The sequence below is a fragment of the Falco cherrug genome, chromosome Z (genome assembly GCF_023634085.1).
Source record: "Falco cherrug isolate bFalChe1 chromosome Z, bFalChe1.pri, whole genome shotgun sequence".
NCBI lineage: Eukaryota > Metazoa > Chordata > Aves > Falconiformes > Falconidae > Falco > Falco cherrug.
In genome coordinates this window covers 39,695,393-39,713,703 of record NC_073720.1, presented here as the reverse complement: position 1 = coordinate 39,713,703, position 18,311 = coordinate 39,695,393, and the positions used below count along the sequence as shown (strand labels likewise).

Here is an 18,311-nt window from a genome sequence, read left to right as displayed (position 1 = left end):
TCCAAGTTTACAAATGGGAAGAAAACAAGTTGATTTCTGATGACCACAGTCCCATGTCATTTCAGAAATACTTGGGTAATCCAACAATAAAATCTTACTGCTAACTGCAATACTTGGCAATATTTAGATCATATTTCAACGTGTGTCCTCTAACTTGTATAGTTTTCATGCCTGTATAAATTTCTCCCTAGAAAAGCTTCAAGGACATTGCTGTAAGAACTGCTGAATATAGATCACAGAACAGCTATCCGTATTTCGGACATGTGAATGGTCTCTTCCCTGTAGAGTCTGAACGCACACTGCATACAATGTTACATAGTGTACCTGTACACTAGTAAACACAGGCATAAGCAAGACAGTCTGGTAACAGCATGAGCATTCTTAGAATACTACTCCAGGGGTTTTGTGCCCTGCAAAAAATTTTTTGCCAAGGCTGCTACAGCCCAATGTTTTCTTCAAAACAGAGGGAAGTAAGTCTTAGATATGGGTGACCAACACTACCAATTTAGAAGAGATGGCAGGAAGGGTGTACTGATCACCTCCCACAAAAAGGCAGGGTGTCTCTTAAATGAAGGTCCTGAATAAACAGTATGTCTGCCAGCTAAAGAAACAACAATGACATGTTTTATGTAATCAGCACAAGTAGTCACTCAAATTTGGAATAGCTCATCCATTCCCTGTCAGGCGAGATTATCTGGACATTAAATTTAATTTTAATCTGCATGCCAGAAGAAGTAGAAGAGCTCTGTGGAAGAGCTCTAGGGATTGGATAAAGGCTTGGGATCTCTTAGGCACAGAAAAGACTCAAAACTTTTTTTTTTCTTCTTTACTTCTGTTATAGCTGTGAGTGTCAAAGGAGCCACCTCTTTCACCTCTACTTAGAAAATTCATGTTCACAGCCCAGAGAAACTGTTGTGATGCCTTAATAGTCCTTTTTTTGCAAAAAGTGCTTATGACCCAGTATTCAACTGCACTTCTATTTATAGCAGAAACTATTAAACTGATCTGTTCTGAGTAAGTTTTCTCACCTTTTCAGAGAAGCTGAAAGCCAAAGCTAGATACTACAACTTATTCTAGGGGTGGGGGTGGAAATAATACTATTTTATGTGTAAAATTTAGAAGAATACACACCTCCAAGATCAAGGTATAAATAGCCTGTTCCGCCCAGGAACAGCAGACTGCACTCTATTCCAGCATATGATAGCTATAGAATTTCTTACTTGCTTCCCAATCAACTTGTCAGAAAAAATTAAAACCGGATTTTACATTATTTATAACTATAAACAGCACAGCAACACTATAATATGATCTCACTCAGAAGATATTTGCTATTTTTCAAAGTTATTTCAGAAGACTGGAAGCTGGCCTGTAGAAACCACACACAGGGTAGTACTGCAGCAACCACAGTTAATCAGCTGAGGTGGTACTGTGCCCCAAGACAGCTTAAACGTGCTAAAAATGGGCTGTTGCCACATATGTCAAATTATGCTTAAGACCATGGCTAAAGTATTATTTCTGCCCTATACCACACTGTAATGTTGACTTTATATAATGTGCATTTAATCCAATGGAAACTGCCTACCGAAACTAAAGATTCTGATTCCAGGGCTGTTCTCCATCTAAATCATTGGTAGCAACAACTGTTTTCTTTAAAATAAGTAATTGCTACTTTCTTCACTCAGAAGACCCAAGAAAGGCAGCAGATCGCCAGCACCACTAACTGAACAAATCTGACACAAAACACCTACTGAACTTCCTCAGGAGGATACCTTCAACTAAATGCAAACAATGTTTCCATTATACTGAAACCGGTTTGTCATTCATTGTATTCATGAGTATGTTCTTAACCTCCGGATCTGGAATGGAACCAGGATGTAAGAGAGTCCCCAGGGTGTACAGAGTAATTCTCATATCACTGTTTATAAGTTCAACTGAATCAGCATTTCAGCTTAGTAGTTACCCACCAGATGTCATAACTTAACTTCAACTAAACAGGCATTATCTTTCCTCAAAAGGTATACTGCTCAGATACTTCAATGATGAAAAACTTAACGTTACCCCCTACACTAGTGGTTTTTTTAACGTTCAAAAACATGTAATCTGGTTTCCTAATGGTTTCAGCCAGAAATTATTACAGTAAAAATTACAAGAAAAGTTACAAAATCTCCTTCATTTAGCATCACTCAGACTTGGTAAAAGCTTTGGAGATCAATAACTGGTCTCTTAACAGTGTTAAGTCTAAAATACAATTTACAGAAAGTAACCATGGTATCACAAGTGATAGTTGCATTATCACTCTAGTAACAAATGGGCTTGATGTATGCCTTATCTGGAGTCTTACTGAAACCTGAACAAAACCAACACAAATTACCTTAAGCATACAGTACCACAAGTACAGATTAATAACTTCAACAGGACTCATTTGCCTAAAATATGTTGTGAATACCAAAGCTATAGTCTAACACCTTCTGAGCATGTATGATGTAAATCTCTGTGCTCATTACAGTAGCATCAGATGCAGAGATCAACACAACCCAATAACATAACTATGTCACCTATTTGTCATTTCAGTATTAATAAAGAAGCCAGTGCTGTTCTGCAAACACAGTTCCTAATGCTGGTAAAATTACTAACAACAAAAAGAATATAGGAAGAGAAATATATATATCCTTTAAAATTATACTGCATTTTTCATACAAATTAAGTAGGAAAAATCTGTGGAAAAAAACCTCAGTAAAACTGATTAACTTCTACTACTGCACCAAGAAAGAATAAGAAATAAAAACAGACCCAAGTGGTGTCACCTACCGCTTTTGGGATAGCTTTTAAAAGAAAAGCCAGATCATTTTATCAAATCTATCTCTAACTTTCTGGTGAATAAAAAAGTGACAGAAAATGACAGATGTAAAACTGTCCACAGGTTGTAATTTCAATCCATTATTTGGCAATTAACATTTTCCTTAAGGCTGACATAAAGGGAGGGGGGGAAGTCTATCTAAACTTAAAGCACACCTCAACTATTTCTCTTGTGATTCCTATGATAACACAAAAGTAGTGCTTTCATATAAGCAATTATTCCTGTCCTCCTCTCTCTGCAAATCTTAACAAGAAAGTGGCTCCTTTATTCACATCTTTGATTACTTCACTACATTTTAGCCTCAAAAGCCCAACCCTTGCAAACACTTATCTAGAAAGCTTTTATTTACACTAAATTATTCTAATTGTATATTTAAGTTAAATTACCCATTTCATAGCAGCTATTCACAAGAACAAAGTCAAACTTAAATATAGCTGCTGGTTTGTAAATTTTAGTGCTGTTCTAACTGTAACAGGCAAGGTATTAAAATTATTGGGTTTTTTGTTTGTTCAGGTGTGGTTTTGTTTGTTTTAACTCATCATTTTTCTTTACACACTGCTGAAATAAGAAACTGAAGTAGTTTCCCTCACCCTTTCATTGAATGCAATGCAATGAAAACTTGAATTCAAGCCTCTGCTGAAGCACCCATATTTATTTCAGCATTTGCATTACATTAAAAATGAAACAGAAGGGTATGGACACCCTCCCAGTACTTCAACAACTAGAGCAGCAAAATATTTAAAAAAAAAAAAATACTCAGTGTCCAATTAAGTATTATCTAAAAGGATTAAACTAATAGAATTATTAGAGAAGAATACACAGTAGGTCCAGAAAGAAAACCAAAGGAAGTCTGTTCTGTAATGAAAAAGCCAAACCAAGAAATACTGTTAAGTAACTCTAAGGTAGCTTCCAAAGAGCAAAGCAACCTACGTAAAAACAGAAAAGCTGGACAGGGCCAAAACTTCATTTGGTTGGTTTGATTTTAAACAAACACCTTACTATTCCCACAAATCCTAGCAATACTGTAAAGCTTAACTGGTATATGGAGACATACTTCTGGTTACTTCGTATACTTCAAAACCTAATGACACAGTTGAAAAAAGAAAGGGAATGCAAGAAACACCAGGTGAAAAATCTAGCCATTCCTCCTGCCCTAAAGCACAAACCAACCCTCCACAGATCTCAGGTATACCTGACAGCTGTGGGATTAAGTCGGGTTACATAATGTTTTGCGTACTCCAAGGAAGACTGCGCCCGGGAACTGCTCTGCTAAAATCACCCGCAAGCCGACAGGTGCCGAAGCCCCCATCGCACTCCTGCCACACCCGTCTAGTGCTTCACTGCACCAGCCGGTCAATCGCTAACAAACAGCTATGCTTTTTTTTAAGATGGTACTGTTTTGTGTTCTTGCAGTCATGTATTTTCTAGCTACCTTCTGGTCAAATATTTTAAACTTACAAATCAATAATAACCGAGGGCAGCGTCGTCCCACCATCAACAGCAGAAGCTGAAGGAATACGTTAAACCAGGCTCGGGACAACTACAGGAACTCTTCAGGTGTCTGTATCTGAAAAGGACCTCGCAGAAGCCAGCACCGCTGACACGGCGGCGCTACTCGGAGCCGCGAAAACCCTGAACTCCACAGGCGTTTAAACAGCCAGCGTGCCCGTTCCCCGAACAAAGCCGTCCGCGGCGAGGCCACGGAGATGGAGCCCCGGGACAGACCGCCGCCAGCACCCCGCGCCTGTCAGGCAGGCGGGCACCCAGGGGCGCCGGGGGCGGCAGGGCAGAGGCCCCAAGCCCACGGCCGGGACGCGGGCGGAGAGTGGGGTCGCCGAGGCCGACATCCACCTGCCCGGCTCGGGTCGAAGAGCCGAACCGCCGCCTCCCTCACCGAGAAAAAGCCGGTGCCCGCCGCGGCCCTTCCTCCTGCCCCGCGCCACAGCCGCGGCAGAGGGGCCGCCACACCCGCGCCCCGGCCGGAGGAGCAGGACCGCGGGCAGGTGAGGGGCGTAGCGGGGCGGCCGGACCTGCGCAGGGGCCAGCGCGCCGCCACACCTCGGAAGCGGATCCTCGAGCCGCAGCCCCGCCGCCAGCGCCGAGCCGGTGCCGCGCCGGCTGCACCCCGCCCCCTCGTCGCGACCCGTCCGGCCCGGCCCCCCCGCTGCCAGGGCAAGAAGCGCCCATACCTGCACCCGGCACTCCGCTAGCGGCAGCGGGCCCCGCTCTCCTGACCGCCGCCGCCCGGACGCCGGGCCGGCGGGGGGGAGGGGTGCCGGTTGTGCTGAGTAACGGCGCGGCGGCGGGAGGCCGTCAGCGCCCCGGCCCCGGCCGGCGGCCGCAGGTCCGCAGCCGCGCTCCGCGGCGGAGAACGCACGGCCCCCGCAGAGCGGCTCCCCGCGCGGCCTAGGGGCGCGGCGCCAGCCTCACCTCGCTGAGCGACTGCATCGGAGCCAGCGGCTGCCTCGGCGGCCGAGGGGGCGGCGGGCGGGGCGGGACCGGCCGCCGGCTGCAGAGCGCCAATGGGGGCGCACCCCGCGGCGCGGCTCCGACCACTGAGGCTCCGCCTGGAGGCGGGTGGGCGGGAGGCAGCGAACCGCCACGGGCGGGGACGTTACCCCGCCGCTCGTCATTGGCCCGGGGCCGGCGGCGGGGCCGCGGAAGGGCGCGGAGCGGTTCCGGGGCAGGTGTCGCCGGCGGCGGCGGCCTCCCGCGGGATGAGCTCGGAGAGGGGGAACGTGTCGCGCACGCGGCCCCAGCGCTACCAGAACGCGCGCGCCTTCAGGAACGACAAGTACGACAAGAGCGCGCGACTCAAGGTAGGCGGTGGGGCGGCCCCGCCCCCTCCCCCCCGCCGCCGGCAGAGCGCCGGGCCTGGCCCGCCTGGCGAGTGGCGGCGGCAGGGGCGAGCCCCCGTGAGGCGGCCGAAGGCCTTTGGCGCCCATGGGTGCCGAGCGTGTAGACAGGTGCCTCTGCTGGCTGCGCGGGTGCTGCTGTAGCCATGGGCTGTCCCTGCGCAGCCTTCAGCTAGAAGGTCTGGAAGAGCTTGGGGACCGCGAACGGAGTCATACCGCAGTGGAAGCCGGGAGAACTTCATTGTGGCGGCGGAGAAGCCTTTGGCCCAGCTCTGTCCAAAGGGTGCACTGGGGTATTAAGGGCGCGATTCGCCGTTTCAGGCAGTAGTCACCTGGCCCCGCGTCCGAGGCTGTTGTGTGAGGAAATATGTTGTGTGATACTTGAATCATCTATGGTGTGAAAGGCCCTTGTTAAGCCAGAGAATTATTAAGAGGAAGACTGAAACAAAGCATTCACTTTTGTGGAGTTAGTGCAATAAATAAACGTGTTGCCCATGCGACTTGCTGGGAGGCATTGGGTCTTCTCAAAGTTGGTGACTGCGTGGCCTTGCTTCAGGCACCTTAACGTTCTCAGAATTTAATTTGAACAACTCCCCCCATCATCTATGGAAATAGCAAATTTCACTTTGCAGCTTTTGAGACAACTTTAAAAAGAGATGTTTGCTTTAAGGCTTTGAAGAGATCATACAGGCATTTCTGAGTAGTTGCACAGAACAGTGTCCTCACCCATTTTATCAGTGCTTTTGCTACACACATTATCATATTTTTGCAGTATTGTTACAAAAGACCATTTTTGGGGTGGGGTTCTTTTGTTTCTAAGCAAGAAGGAAATGGTTTACAACATATTCTTGGAAGATGCTCTATGCTTGTAGCTGTGGTAACATAATAGCAGTGCAGAAGAGGATGAAGACCAAGCAGTGTGCCTCAGCAGTAACAACACGGAAGTGGGATGTTTTCTCTTACAAGCTAAACTGAAAGAGGTGAATAAAACAAAACACAAGGTAGGCGTTCCAGAAGAGGCTTGTCTGGTGCTATTGCTGTTGTGTCAGTTTCCCTTTAATTGAACCTGAACTGTGTTGTCAGAAGGAACTGAGAGGAGGGGGAGAACTTGGGGGGGTTGTGTGTTTTTGTTTGTTTGCTTGTGTCCTTTTTTTTTAAGATGATGTAGGACTGGTTCTGCAAGTTGAATAGGCTGCTTTCCCAGGGCTCTAAGCCGTGCCACTGTTATTGTGTGAGTCACTGCATGATCCCTGATAGGAGAGTATTTTCCTGTCTGACTTCTACACACATATATACACAAAAATATCCTAGAGAGTCGATCTATCCGAAAAGTCTTCAAAGAGAAACTGAATTCTGACATCAGTTTTGTAACTGAAGTAATCACTTTAATACCCACGTGTCTGTTTTTCTTCCCTTTTTAATATTTTATATCATATAGAACTGGCTAAACAGTATGATACACTCAAATATTTTTTTTAAAGCTTTTGAATGTTGCCAGGATTCACTGTGGGTATTAGCTGTGATATGGGACTGTGTCATTTTTCTTTCTGTTTCAAGTCAATGATTCCTCTTCTCTCTGTGCCTGCCAGTTCATGGAGATGGCTGAACACAGGTTAAAAGGTTCTTGAAGAAGGTGCTTCTTATTACGGGGTTAGACAGTGTATGGTAAAGGGAAAGGATGCATTTTTATTTTGGTGTGCCATCATGTATGAATTCAAGTGCTAAGGGATACACAGGGGTCTTTATAATGATGACTAGGCCTAATTTTGCTATTTGGGAAATTTAGAAAAGTTAAACTAACAAAGATTAAGTGGTGATTAATGTCATAGTTTAGATACAGACTATGCTGAATGCTGACAGTTTTGCATCTCTGTCTTGTGATCAGACGCACCACGTTTGAGGTGTGTTGAGGGAAAGAAGAAATAGTAGCAATTTGATCACAGGGAGTAGGGCATTCTTCCTTTCCACTTTTCACTAGCTCATTAGACCAGAAGAATGCTCAGAGCTGCTGAAAGGGGGTTGATGTCCTCTAAATCACTGCTAAATTTTTTTTTTGTGAGGTATTTGGCCTATCTTTGACTACTGTTATACACTGTCCGATGCAATACTATCTTGAAAGGCTGCAGAATGCCTTTCAGCTTAAACTTGGTATCCTGCTGCATTTGTGTGCTGAATTAACAATGCTGAATATTAACTACAGTTGCTTCCTGTTGTACTGTGGCTGGCATTGAGGTAGTTATTTTCAGTGTTATTTCTGCTTGTCTCAGTGAAACAGTATCTGCAGAGGAAATTGATCTAATAGTGTTTTGACTTTTCTCTGCCGGCAGTCATTATCCAGTTGTTTTTGCGTTTTTTTAAAACTCTCTGTCTGACAGTGACCTTGGTATCCATTTTCTAATCTTAAAGACCATGGAGCTGATTACTTACAGAACATGCTGAAAGATCCATCTGTCTTTCCTCTGATGATTGGTCTTTACTACAACATTTTCTGGGTTAAGCTAGTTGAAGTGAAACACCCTTTCAGCAGAGTACACTGCCTCTGTTCTGTATTTGGGTAACTGCCTACAACAGTGCTGGAAGAGCTTGCATCCTAGAATGAATGGAAGAAGGAAGAGCCAGGACAGGGCAAGACACAGTGTGTTGTTAGTTACTGAATCTTAGAATTTGTTTATGAGTGCTTGCTTTACATAGCATATTCCAGAACAGCTGTTTGCAGCACTGAACTGAGGAATATACATTATGTTATATGAATATGCATTTTATGTAAAGTACATTACGTAAGTCAGCATGGAAGCTGGAGTATTTCTAGAGATGAAAGCAAATACTATTCAGTGAGAACATTTAGAACTTCATTGTAATAAGATGGTAAACCACAGAGTGATTCATATTTGCACCCAAATGACTGATCTGTTTCTCCATTTCTTTCCTCTCATTAAGTACACCCCAGATGATAATCCACATTTCCATAAATTTCAGAGGTTATTAACTCTGAACCTCAGCTTTACCATAGTGTTGATGTCAGCTACTTATTCAGCTGGCTGTATGGATAAAGAACTTGTTTTGGTGGAGATGCTGGTCAAGACTATGGGAAGGCAGTAGGAACAGAACAGGTGAATACAGAGTTTAAGAGTCTGTGATAATGACTTGAAGCTCAGAGGGGAATAAAACAGATAACAGTAGTGGAGTTTGGTTAGTTTCTGTCCTTGCTGAGAGTACCTTGGTAGGCTTAACTCCATTCTCCAGCCACACTTCTTACTCTGGGTTCAGATGTGCGTTCAGGTCTGGGCTGTAGCCCTTCATGTACGGAGAAGAGCAGGCATAAGTCCACGTTCTGGACTCTAACCTAGCTTGGCGGGGACAGGGTGGTGGGGAGGGAGACAGAGGGTGTATGTGTGTTTTCAGTTCTTTGTGGGGAAGCAGATGGGAGTTGGCTGTTGGTTCTTCCAAGTGTGTACATTCTCTTGCTGGTTACTTGCATGTTTTCAGATCCATGTGACTGATCTGAAAAAGGCCAAACATCTTAATCTCCAAGATGGCCATTTGGAATTTGGCTTAGACAAAACTTTAGATTTCATGTGTTTTAAAGTCCACAGCAATAAAACATGAAAGGGCCTTAAGTGACTGGTATGGATGAAAGGATGACTTCAAGGCTTTGGTTAAAATGTTAAATGTACTTGTTTCTAAAAAGAGATGAGAAAATATCTGTGTAGGAAATGGAACTTAAAGTGATACTGCTAATAATATGTGAGCAAGTTTAGCTCTTTGATTTAAGGCTATGAAATGTAGTTACTCAGAAATGCTGCATTCAGCCTTGTTGACTGAAGCAGTACCACCTGTGCTTCTGACAAGGAAGTTCATGGATGGCATTGACATTGCATTCATTTACAGCAGAACAGACTGCTGATGTGTGCTCAGTAGTAGGAGTCTGATTTCAATAGAGTAAATCAAAATGCCCATAGGTTCACACATAATTAGAAACTTCCAAACAGTGAAGCTTCTTTGAAACCCCATCATTACATCTTGCTTGTGAGTGCTTTAATACTAACTTAAGCCAAGGATTATTCTGTGTGCCAAGCTAGTAGGTGTAGGTGCATTTGTTTACTTTAATACGTTCTGAACTGTTTTTGGCGGGTTGTTAAATGATTAAATACTGGGTTATGTGAGCATACAGCAAATGCTGTTTCATTAATGCAGTTGACCTGACAGTGTGTATATAATATGCACATGGAATATTTCCTGACTATATACTTTAAGACTGTTTGTGTATGTCTGTATTGCATAACTGCAATTTCTCTGGAGAATATATAGGCATACTGTAAGAATGAGTTGCACTTATTCTTAGAGGGAAGTATGGCAAAAGAAAAGAGGAAAGAGCTATTGACTGAAACAGGGAAATATGCTTAAAAAAAAAAAACAAACCACAGAGAAAACTGCTGTGACAGGAACAGGCTGTAGTACTTCTTGCACGAAGAAATCCATTGCAAACCGCAAGCACTGTTACCTCTTTGCATATGAGAGCTAACTAACTGCGTAAAAACTGGGTAGAAAAGTTGGAAAGGAATAATGAAGTTGACAAGCTTTGTTCATGTCTTTGTGGGGGTTGTTGGGGGTTTTTTGTACCCTTAAAGGAAAGCAAGCTATTAAATGGACAAAATGAAGAAAACAGAAATATATGAGAGTTTAAACAATACACAAAACTTACGAAGAAGTGAATATTAATTGGAAAAGTAAGCAACAGAGTGATTTCTTTGATTTAACTAGTAACTTCCCCATTCTGACTGGGAATTGGAACACTGGGAAAGTTTCTCTTCCAGTCTGTTAGGACAACTTACTCTCTTGTGTTCTTTGGTGATTTCAAAAATAATAATAATAATAAAAAAAAAGCTTATCCAGATCTTTAATTAGGGACAGCTTTCTTTGCTTCTTCAAGTGTGCGCTGCTTTTGAGAATGATATGAAACTTTTTTTTGACAGAGGAAATGTTGAAATCAGTGTAGAAAACCACAGTAAATTATCAACTTGGTTTAGTAATAGAAACATTTAAATAGCAGGCATTTCTTTTTTTGAGCAGGATAAACTTAGAAGGCGAACACAAGGCAAGGTTAAACTTGTGAATCTCCCTGCTTGCCTGCTTTACATCAATCCATCATTCTCTATTGATGTTCTAAATCAACAGCCTGGTAAATGGATTGTAGAGTCATAGTCTGTCTCATATTCAGTGTGCTGAGCCAATGATTAACTACACCACCCCATACCTGAAGTGCCAACATCAAGTGAAAAATACAGGAAATTGCTGAAGGGGAGGAAGAGACTGTGCTGTATGTGTGCCTGTTAGAAGGAGAAAATTAGATCTTAAAAGCTGTCCTCTTCCAGTTGTTACCTTCTGAGCAGATACCATGAGGTTTCTTTGAGTTGCTGGGTAAGATTTGTTGTCCTGCAGGTGACTAAGTTGAAAAGTCCAGGCTTCTTTATGCCTGGATCAGTAACTTCAGTTAGGTGTAAATGTGATGTTAATAGCTACAATGTAATTTGGTGTGAAAAGACTCTTAGGCGGCATTTTGGTTGATGTTCTCTATCTTTGCACTGGATATTTGAAGTGTTGCTGATCATACCAAGAAAACAGAACAGTTCAAGAAGTAATCAAATACAAAGACGAGCTCTAATAGAGATTTGTTACCTTTATGTGGATAATGTGATTGTTGCTACACAACTGAATTACAGTAACTTTCTTTTCCCTTACTTTAGAGATTCTTGGGTGTTACTTGTCTTCTAAAGACCTTGTTCAGTGGTGAAACAATGTTTTAGTATCGAGGAGGACTAATCTTTAGGTTGAGGGCATCAGATAAGATGGCAGGGCTTTGTTATTTGAAGCAGAGGTGAAGGAAGTCCCAGTAATTTATGCCACATGACTAGTCCCTTGGCCTTGCTGTGAGATTATGTTTTCATGCAAAGACCTATACTATGAGTAACATGAAAAGGCATCTTTGGCATTTGGAATGGCCTTCATTTTAGTTTGTCTGGCAGAAATAAATAAAAAAAGAAATTCATCACCATATGATTGTTGTCTATTCTGGAGCCAGGTGATAAGCATATTGGGATGGGGAAGAAGCTCCATTAATAATGATTATGCATATTTCCTTGTTCCATGGCAAATATTTAGCAGAATTTGTAATAGGCTGCCTGTTTGACAAACTCTGGATTTCCCTCAGGTGAGGGGTGAATGTAGTTCCTATTTTGTTCTTCTGCACTGTTTATGCCACATGCAGCCCTGAATGTGGCCTCTTGCATTCCAAGTGCATTACGCATTGCTGAGCCTGTCCCCAGCTATCATGTCAGGACATATTATGGGGAACAAGGTAGTTTTCAGCAAGCAAGCTAACTCCCTTTGAGAGAAAACAAGCTGTTTTCAGCTTGAATTGTTGCAGTCTTTTGACATTTATTAGGTTCTACCTTAGCGGTACTAGAAATGGTTGATAACAGGAAAGAATACCCGGGAATACAATTTACAGTGTTTGTGTCTTTCTCCCCTCCTGCATTACTAATTAATGTAAATCAGGAGAGTGAGAGGAAGAACTGGGAAGTTTAGGCTAATCTGCTGGTGATTAGAAGCTTATTCAGACTATATGCTTGGAGCCTTACTTTGTGCTAGTCAAGCACTGAAAAGCAGGCTTATCTTCAAATAGCATGAATTTTGAAAGAATGAACAGTCAGTGCTGCCAGTAGTTTGAATTACCAGCCCTTTAACAGATACCTGCTGAGAACTTACCAATTGTTTTCTTCTCTCAGAAAGTTTCCACATTAGCCAAATGTCTGTGTTTCCTGGAAAATTTAATTCATAATGCATAGCTGACATCAGAACCACAGCTTTCAGTATTCAAGCATTCTGCAAAACCTTGTTTCGTTTGGGAAGAAGTTTACTGTCTTATTGCACCACACCTTCAGTTAACCTCATCATGGGAAAAATACTGAATGGTTGAAGTTCAGTAAAAATGAAAACAATGGAAACCAAGTCCTATAATATAGTGTAACTTATAAGCAGCATTTGCTGTGCCGCATACATTTTTCAGAATAAATAAACAGAGTAAGATAATGCATTTTTAAAGCTAGGCTTGTTCTTTTGTCTAATGTATTGAAGTAAAACTTTGTGGAGTAGTAAGAAGCTCTTCTGGGTTATACAAACAGGAAATTGTCTCAGAAGCTCCTTCATGCATAGAATAACTTTTCAGTTTATTTGTAAAAAAACAACATAAACTCTAATTCCAATTAATGCAGAACCTATTCCAATGAACTTGTAGGTATTCTAGGAAATACATGTGTCTTTTGGTACAGGAGCCATTTTTAAGCTGTCTTTAAAAAAAGGCACAATAGAATTTTTTTGGCTGTATGTATTTTCTTTAATAATGAAATTTCCGTTTTTGAGGTTCCGGATGAATATGCACAATTGTGTGATTGATAAAGTTACTGCTGGCGTTTTTATATGGAGAAGAAATAAAAAGTAAGCTGAATGTACAAGTATATGTTGTTGATTATTTAAGGCAACAGTGTGGTTTGTTACTACTTCCCATCTCAGAATAACTTCTCTTGTGCAGATAGTACTGGCCTGTTGAGATTTTGTATTTCTAAGCAAACTAAACACAAAATGTTGTAGAAGATCGTAAGGGAAACTTTGCATTTCTTGAAAATATACTATAGTTTCAAAGACTATTTTAAGGATTTTATCTTAAGTAATTGAGAGCAGAAGTGTGTTACTTTTTCATAAAGGAAGTTTATGATAAAAGAGACATTGAATGATTTGACTGCAAATAATGTGTGGATTCTACTTCTTTGTGACCTGAGAAAAAATCCTGAGACTACTTAAAGTATGTAGTGTAATAGTAGCTTGAGCAATAATGAGTTAAATGTTGTTTTGCAAGTTGTCTTCTTTCGATGAAAACTGCTTATTTCAGGGCTTATTTCTACTTAAATCTGTTTTGTAAAATCTCTAGAGATGAAAAAATAATAATGAAATGTCTATAGTAATCTATTATCAACAATATAATAACATAAATAAGTAGTACTTATAACAATGTTAAATTATGATGATTATGATAATAATAATAATCATGAAGACCACCTTGAGGCAGAAGACTACCTCAGCACTATTTCCACTGAAGAAAATTGTTAGTAAATGTATATGAAATGCTAATGTTCTATCAAACAAACATCGTTCTAAATACTGTATTAATCACATGATGGGTGGAAATGCTTTCTACCAAGGTAATACTCATAAAAGTAGGAAATCATTAAAGTATTCTTATTTTATTTTTTTATTTATTTGTTCAGAAAATAAATGCTAAGCTTCATGATGGAGTGTGCCAGCATTGCAAAGGTGTCTTGGAGTGGCGAGTAAAATTCAGCAAGTACAAACTACTGTCACAGCCTAAAAAATGGTGAGTCAAGGTATTTTGTCTTAATCACTGATAGTGTCATTTGTGAACTTTGGAAAATATTTTAGTTTTGGAAATTCATGAGCGGTAGCTGCTAGTATATGACATTTTAAAATTTGGAGACAGCAATGACAATATATTTGTAGTGTTATTTTTCTAATTCATTAGTCTTTTAAACTTGAAAAAAAAAATACAATGGAAAAGCAACTGCTTCCCTCTTTGCTGTTAAAATGCTTGAACTGTGGACATCTGTTTCCAAACCCAGCAGTGTGTTCTCCTGAACAAAAAGCCAAACCCAAACCAGTTGTAACACTATTTTCTAAGGCCTTGTTGCAAGTCAATATTAGAGGAATGTGCACATTTCTTAACTTTTGTAGTTCACAAAGGCTATCTAGTAGAGAAATGAGGAGAGGAAGGCTTTAGTTTTGTGTCATATCAAAATTCATCAGCAACGCTGTTCTCAGCATTACTGAGGCTTCAATTAATAAAAAAAGTTTACAGTACATGCATTTCATTACGTCTTGGCATGTTCTCTCATTTTGTGTATTAAACTGTAATCCTGAATATTAAATGTTTAGCATTATTTGCATACAGTTCTGTATTAGGTATTTTTGGATAAGTACATAACAAAGGTGATAAATATCTTAAAATAATATATAGGTTTGTGATCGGTTAATGTTTTGAAGTGGATACTGTCTTACTTCCTCCTTACTTGCTCAGCTGCGGAGTTCCTTACCTCTGTGGCAGCAGAGGCAGCCAGTGTTTCAACAGTGAAACTTTGAAACTGTAACTGGGCTGTGGTGTATAATTCAGCCAGCTTTGTCAGAGTAGTTTGCGTAGTTTGCTCTGTGTTTGTCTTCTCACTTAGATACTTCTGAAATACTCTACAAACTGCTTGAAGAGGTTGTATGTGTGCAGTTCCCCGAATGATAGTGTATTATATTTTGATTTTCAGTAGGTTAAAAGGGAAGGAATATTTCTTGATATTATCCCCTACTTGTGAGAAGTTTTACTTTTTCATAGGTAAAATGATATGCAACAAGTATTTTGGTTTCAGTAAACAACTTGACCCTTTCATGTAAAAAATTTTTTTTGGATTACATATAAGTCTTACTGGTTCTGCGCATAAACATTCTCGGTTCTGTTCACCACAGATAAAGTTGGGATTTGTCTTTTTTAACTTCTTCTCAAATGACTGTGAGCATCCTGTTTAAAAGTAATGATCTGTAACAAATCGTGTGGTAGTGGATCTGGTTCTTTTGCCTCTTCTCTGCTTAATCTGAAAGGAAAAAAGCATGTAAATCGGAGGAGCATTGGAAATAGGGAAAGTGGCATTGTGGGGCAGCTGCTTATGACAGAATAGGTGATGTTTTCTGTCATATTTTTGAACAAGTAAATTGGGCTGCAGACCCTTGTAGCTCTACAAGTGGTGGTTTCTAGTTCAGCCTACAGAAGTACAATGGCCGAGTGGGCTGCTGTTCTAAAAGGACAGGACTATAAAGATTTTCAGTGGGTGAAGCTTCTAGGTAAAGTAAACACATTATAGACATTAAAAATGTGACTCCATGGAAAAAAATTAATTCTTCAGACAGTGAGAATGGAGAACTTTTCTGTACCTCAGCTTATTTTTAGGTTTTTAACATCTTCAAAACTAGGATTGTAAGTACCACCACGAGTTATCCCTACTTTGCTTTTATTTCAAGCATTTAATTATTAAAAATTAAACTATTTTAAAAAAAGTCTATCCACCTTGCCTTGATAGTGCCCCTATTTGGTGGGAAGAGCTGTAGATGGGTTTTTTTATATTAATTCGACTGAGCATAGAAGAAAGAAAAAAGAAAATCAAAACCCCAAACTATTTCCATTGACATATACCTGTAGGTTTTCCTGGGGGAGGGAGAAGACCAGAAACACTAGGCAGTTCAGACTTTGCTTTTGTCAAATGTGTCCTACAGCAGTTTTTGTACCTATCCGATTCCTTAAGGGGCTGTAAAATCACATCTTAATGAAAGCTCAGCAGAGTCTAGATGAAGATAATAAGGAGAAGGCATTAGTGCTTAGGAACGGGATTTGAGAAAGCAAGTAAAAATTCTGTTTCACTAGATGCTAGTTAGTGCATCTGTCCTTATAAGGCATGCATAATCACCTGGATAATTTTCTTCAGCCTGTTTTAGCCATGTCTGCAAATCCACCGCTCAGAACTGTATGCTAAATCTTTCCTGACAAGGACTTCTAGTGCCTGAGGAACCGAGAACGAGTGACTTTTAGGGCAGCTGCATTACATGGGATATATAGTTCCCGGTTCTGTTCTCCAAAAATACAGGGCTTTAGAATGTCAGCTGAATGTTAAGCCATAGCATTTTAGAAATGACTTAATCTACAGAGTTTTGTCATATTTTGAAAAAGAACAGGCAAAAACCTCTATGTAATTAGCTTGGGTTTGTTCAGAATACATTTCTGTGCAGGCTTATGTTCATAGAAAGCAAAGGCTCTGTTTGTAGTCATGAGAAGTTCTAGAGGAAGACATCATAGTGTTTGAATTGAAAGCTTTTAATTTGTAAAATGCATATGCCTTTTTATACTATATTCTTATTTTCTTTTATTCTTAAACCAGAAGAAGTTATGTAGCTTTTAAACTAAAACTACCTACTGAAATGGGTGGAAGGGTTTCTTTTGTCACTGTGAATAGAAAAATTCTTGATTTTATGTTTCTTCTTAAGTTCTTGTTTTAATAATTCTTCAAAAGTTAAAGGGGAGGGAAGGCAGGCAATGATTTTGATAGTGCTGCTTGTTAAAACACAGATTGTTTCATGTGAGACTGGCCAATAACATGTTGTTCCTCTTTTGAAGAATATGTCTGTTGTCTTTGAACACGGAATGTTTAGTAAGTTTCCACAAATACTTTTTTAATCATGTTTTCTTTTTGTTCACAGTGTGAAGTGCCTCCAGAAGACTGTAAAAGATCCTTACCATATGATTTGTCGACCATGCGCGGGTAAACTAGAAATTTGTGCTAAATGTGGAAAAGAAGAAGAAATAGTAATTCCGTAAGTAACTCATAGGTTACATAGGTTACAAGTACTGCACTTCCCCTTTATTAAAGCTTGTTTGGAAACTGCCAAGAGGCTGTGATACTTCATGCCATATTCTGAATAATCCTGATAGAAATCAGCTGGAGTCATTACCCTCACTTTCTTCTGCTGAAAACTGGGAGTGAAATACCTATTGATGTTAGTGGGGCTGGGCCAAAATAAGTCTTACTTGTGTAAGACACTTTAATACTAAATGGTAAATTGCCTATTTTCCTTAGGAACAAAGCACTTCAAAATAGTTTTCAGCATAGAACACCATAAAATATGCATAAGCCAAGTTACTGTTTGCATTTTGCCTGTCATTTGATGATTCAGTTACTAATGAACAGAAAAACTAAAAAAAGGGCTGATACACTGAGCACAGTTGCCATTGTCTATTTAGCAGGCTTTTGGTTTTTTAATTATTTTAATAAAGTTCTCTCTTTATTGGGTATTCTATATTAATTTACTAGTTCATGACAACTGGCCAGCAGTTGTGTCATTGGTCAAACTGTCATATATGTTTCTTTTTCTTCACAGACTCTTTCCTTTACTGTCTTTTATATCTTTCTTATCTATCCTTAATAGAATATTCTACCCTCAATCTCATTCTTGTTTAAAAGAAAAAGAAATTCTAGAAGCAGTTGATGATAACATCCTCTTGCTTTCTGCAGGATCGATAAAGGAAAAGACAGAACTGAGAGTGTGACTATGAAAAGTGGCCAGGAGAGCAGTGGATTGGACAATGAGCTGGATTTTGATACAAACTTCAGTAGTACAGACAGTGATGAGGATTCTGATGTGCTTGAAGAACAACTTAAAAGTATGAATTTTGAAAGGACAGAGATCTAAAAGGTTGAGTTTATATGAGAAACTACGCAGTCAGAAGTGGTAAACAACTGTTCAGAAGACCTGATTTGACATCTAAGGTCCTTGCGTATAGATGTTGCGTATAGATTGTACAAATAAATATTTTTTTTAATTGAGCAGATTTACTTGTGAAAAGATACAGAAATTGAATCTTTGAGCATAGTTATTTCTTGCATACATATAACAACTTCCTGTTTCTCTAGAATAAAGCCTCTTTGCGTAATTGGTCTAAA

At 40.3% G+C, this 18,311-nt stretch overlaps 2 protein-coding genes across 6 annotated transcripts in view; one reads left to right on the top strand and one right to left on the bottom strand.

Annotated features, from left to right (window-relative positions):
* ABHD17B (abhydrolase domain containing 17B, depalmitoylase) overlaps positions 1-6,681 on the bottom strand; it is a 19,933-nt gene extending 13,252 nt beyond the window's left edge. For 3 of the 5 annotated variants that reach the window (XM_055698851.1, XM_055698854.1, XM_055698853.1), the window contains exon 1: positions 5,047-5,281. The gene's annotated coding sequence lies outside the window, so the exon portion shown is untranslated. The other 2 variants (XM_005435717.3, XM_055698852.1) reach the window with 2 other exon arrangements.
* On the top strand, positions 5,494-18,311 carry CZH9orf85 (chromosome Z C9orf85 homolog). The gene is made up of 4 exons (XM_055698855.1): positions 5,494-5,676; positions 14,034-14,140; positions 17,071-17,184; positions 17,883-18,311. The coding sequence occupies exons 1-4, from the start codon at positions 5,575-5,577 to the stop codon at positions 18,058-18,060; spliced, it is 501 nt and encodes a 166-aa protein (XP_055554830.1). The 5' UTR covers positions 5,494-5,574; the 3' UTR covers positions 18,061-18,311.

Bases quoted from the DNA above. Each gene is read 5' to 3' on its own strand.
- CZH9orf85 (XM_055698855.1), top strand. From the start codon at position 5,575: ATGAGCTCGGAGAGGGGGAACGTGTCGCGCACGCGGCCCCAGCGCTAC. The intron at 5,677-14,033 runs GTAGGCGGTGGG...TTATTTGTTCAG, and splicing joins ACAAGAGCGCGCGACTCAAG to AAAATAAATGCTAAGCTTCA. The intron at 17,185-17,882 runs GTAAGTAACTCA...TGCTTTCTGCAG, and splicing joins GAAGAAGAAATAGTAATTCC to GATCGATAAAGGAAAAGACA.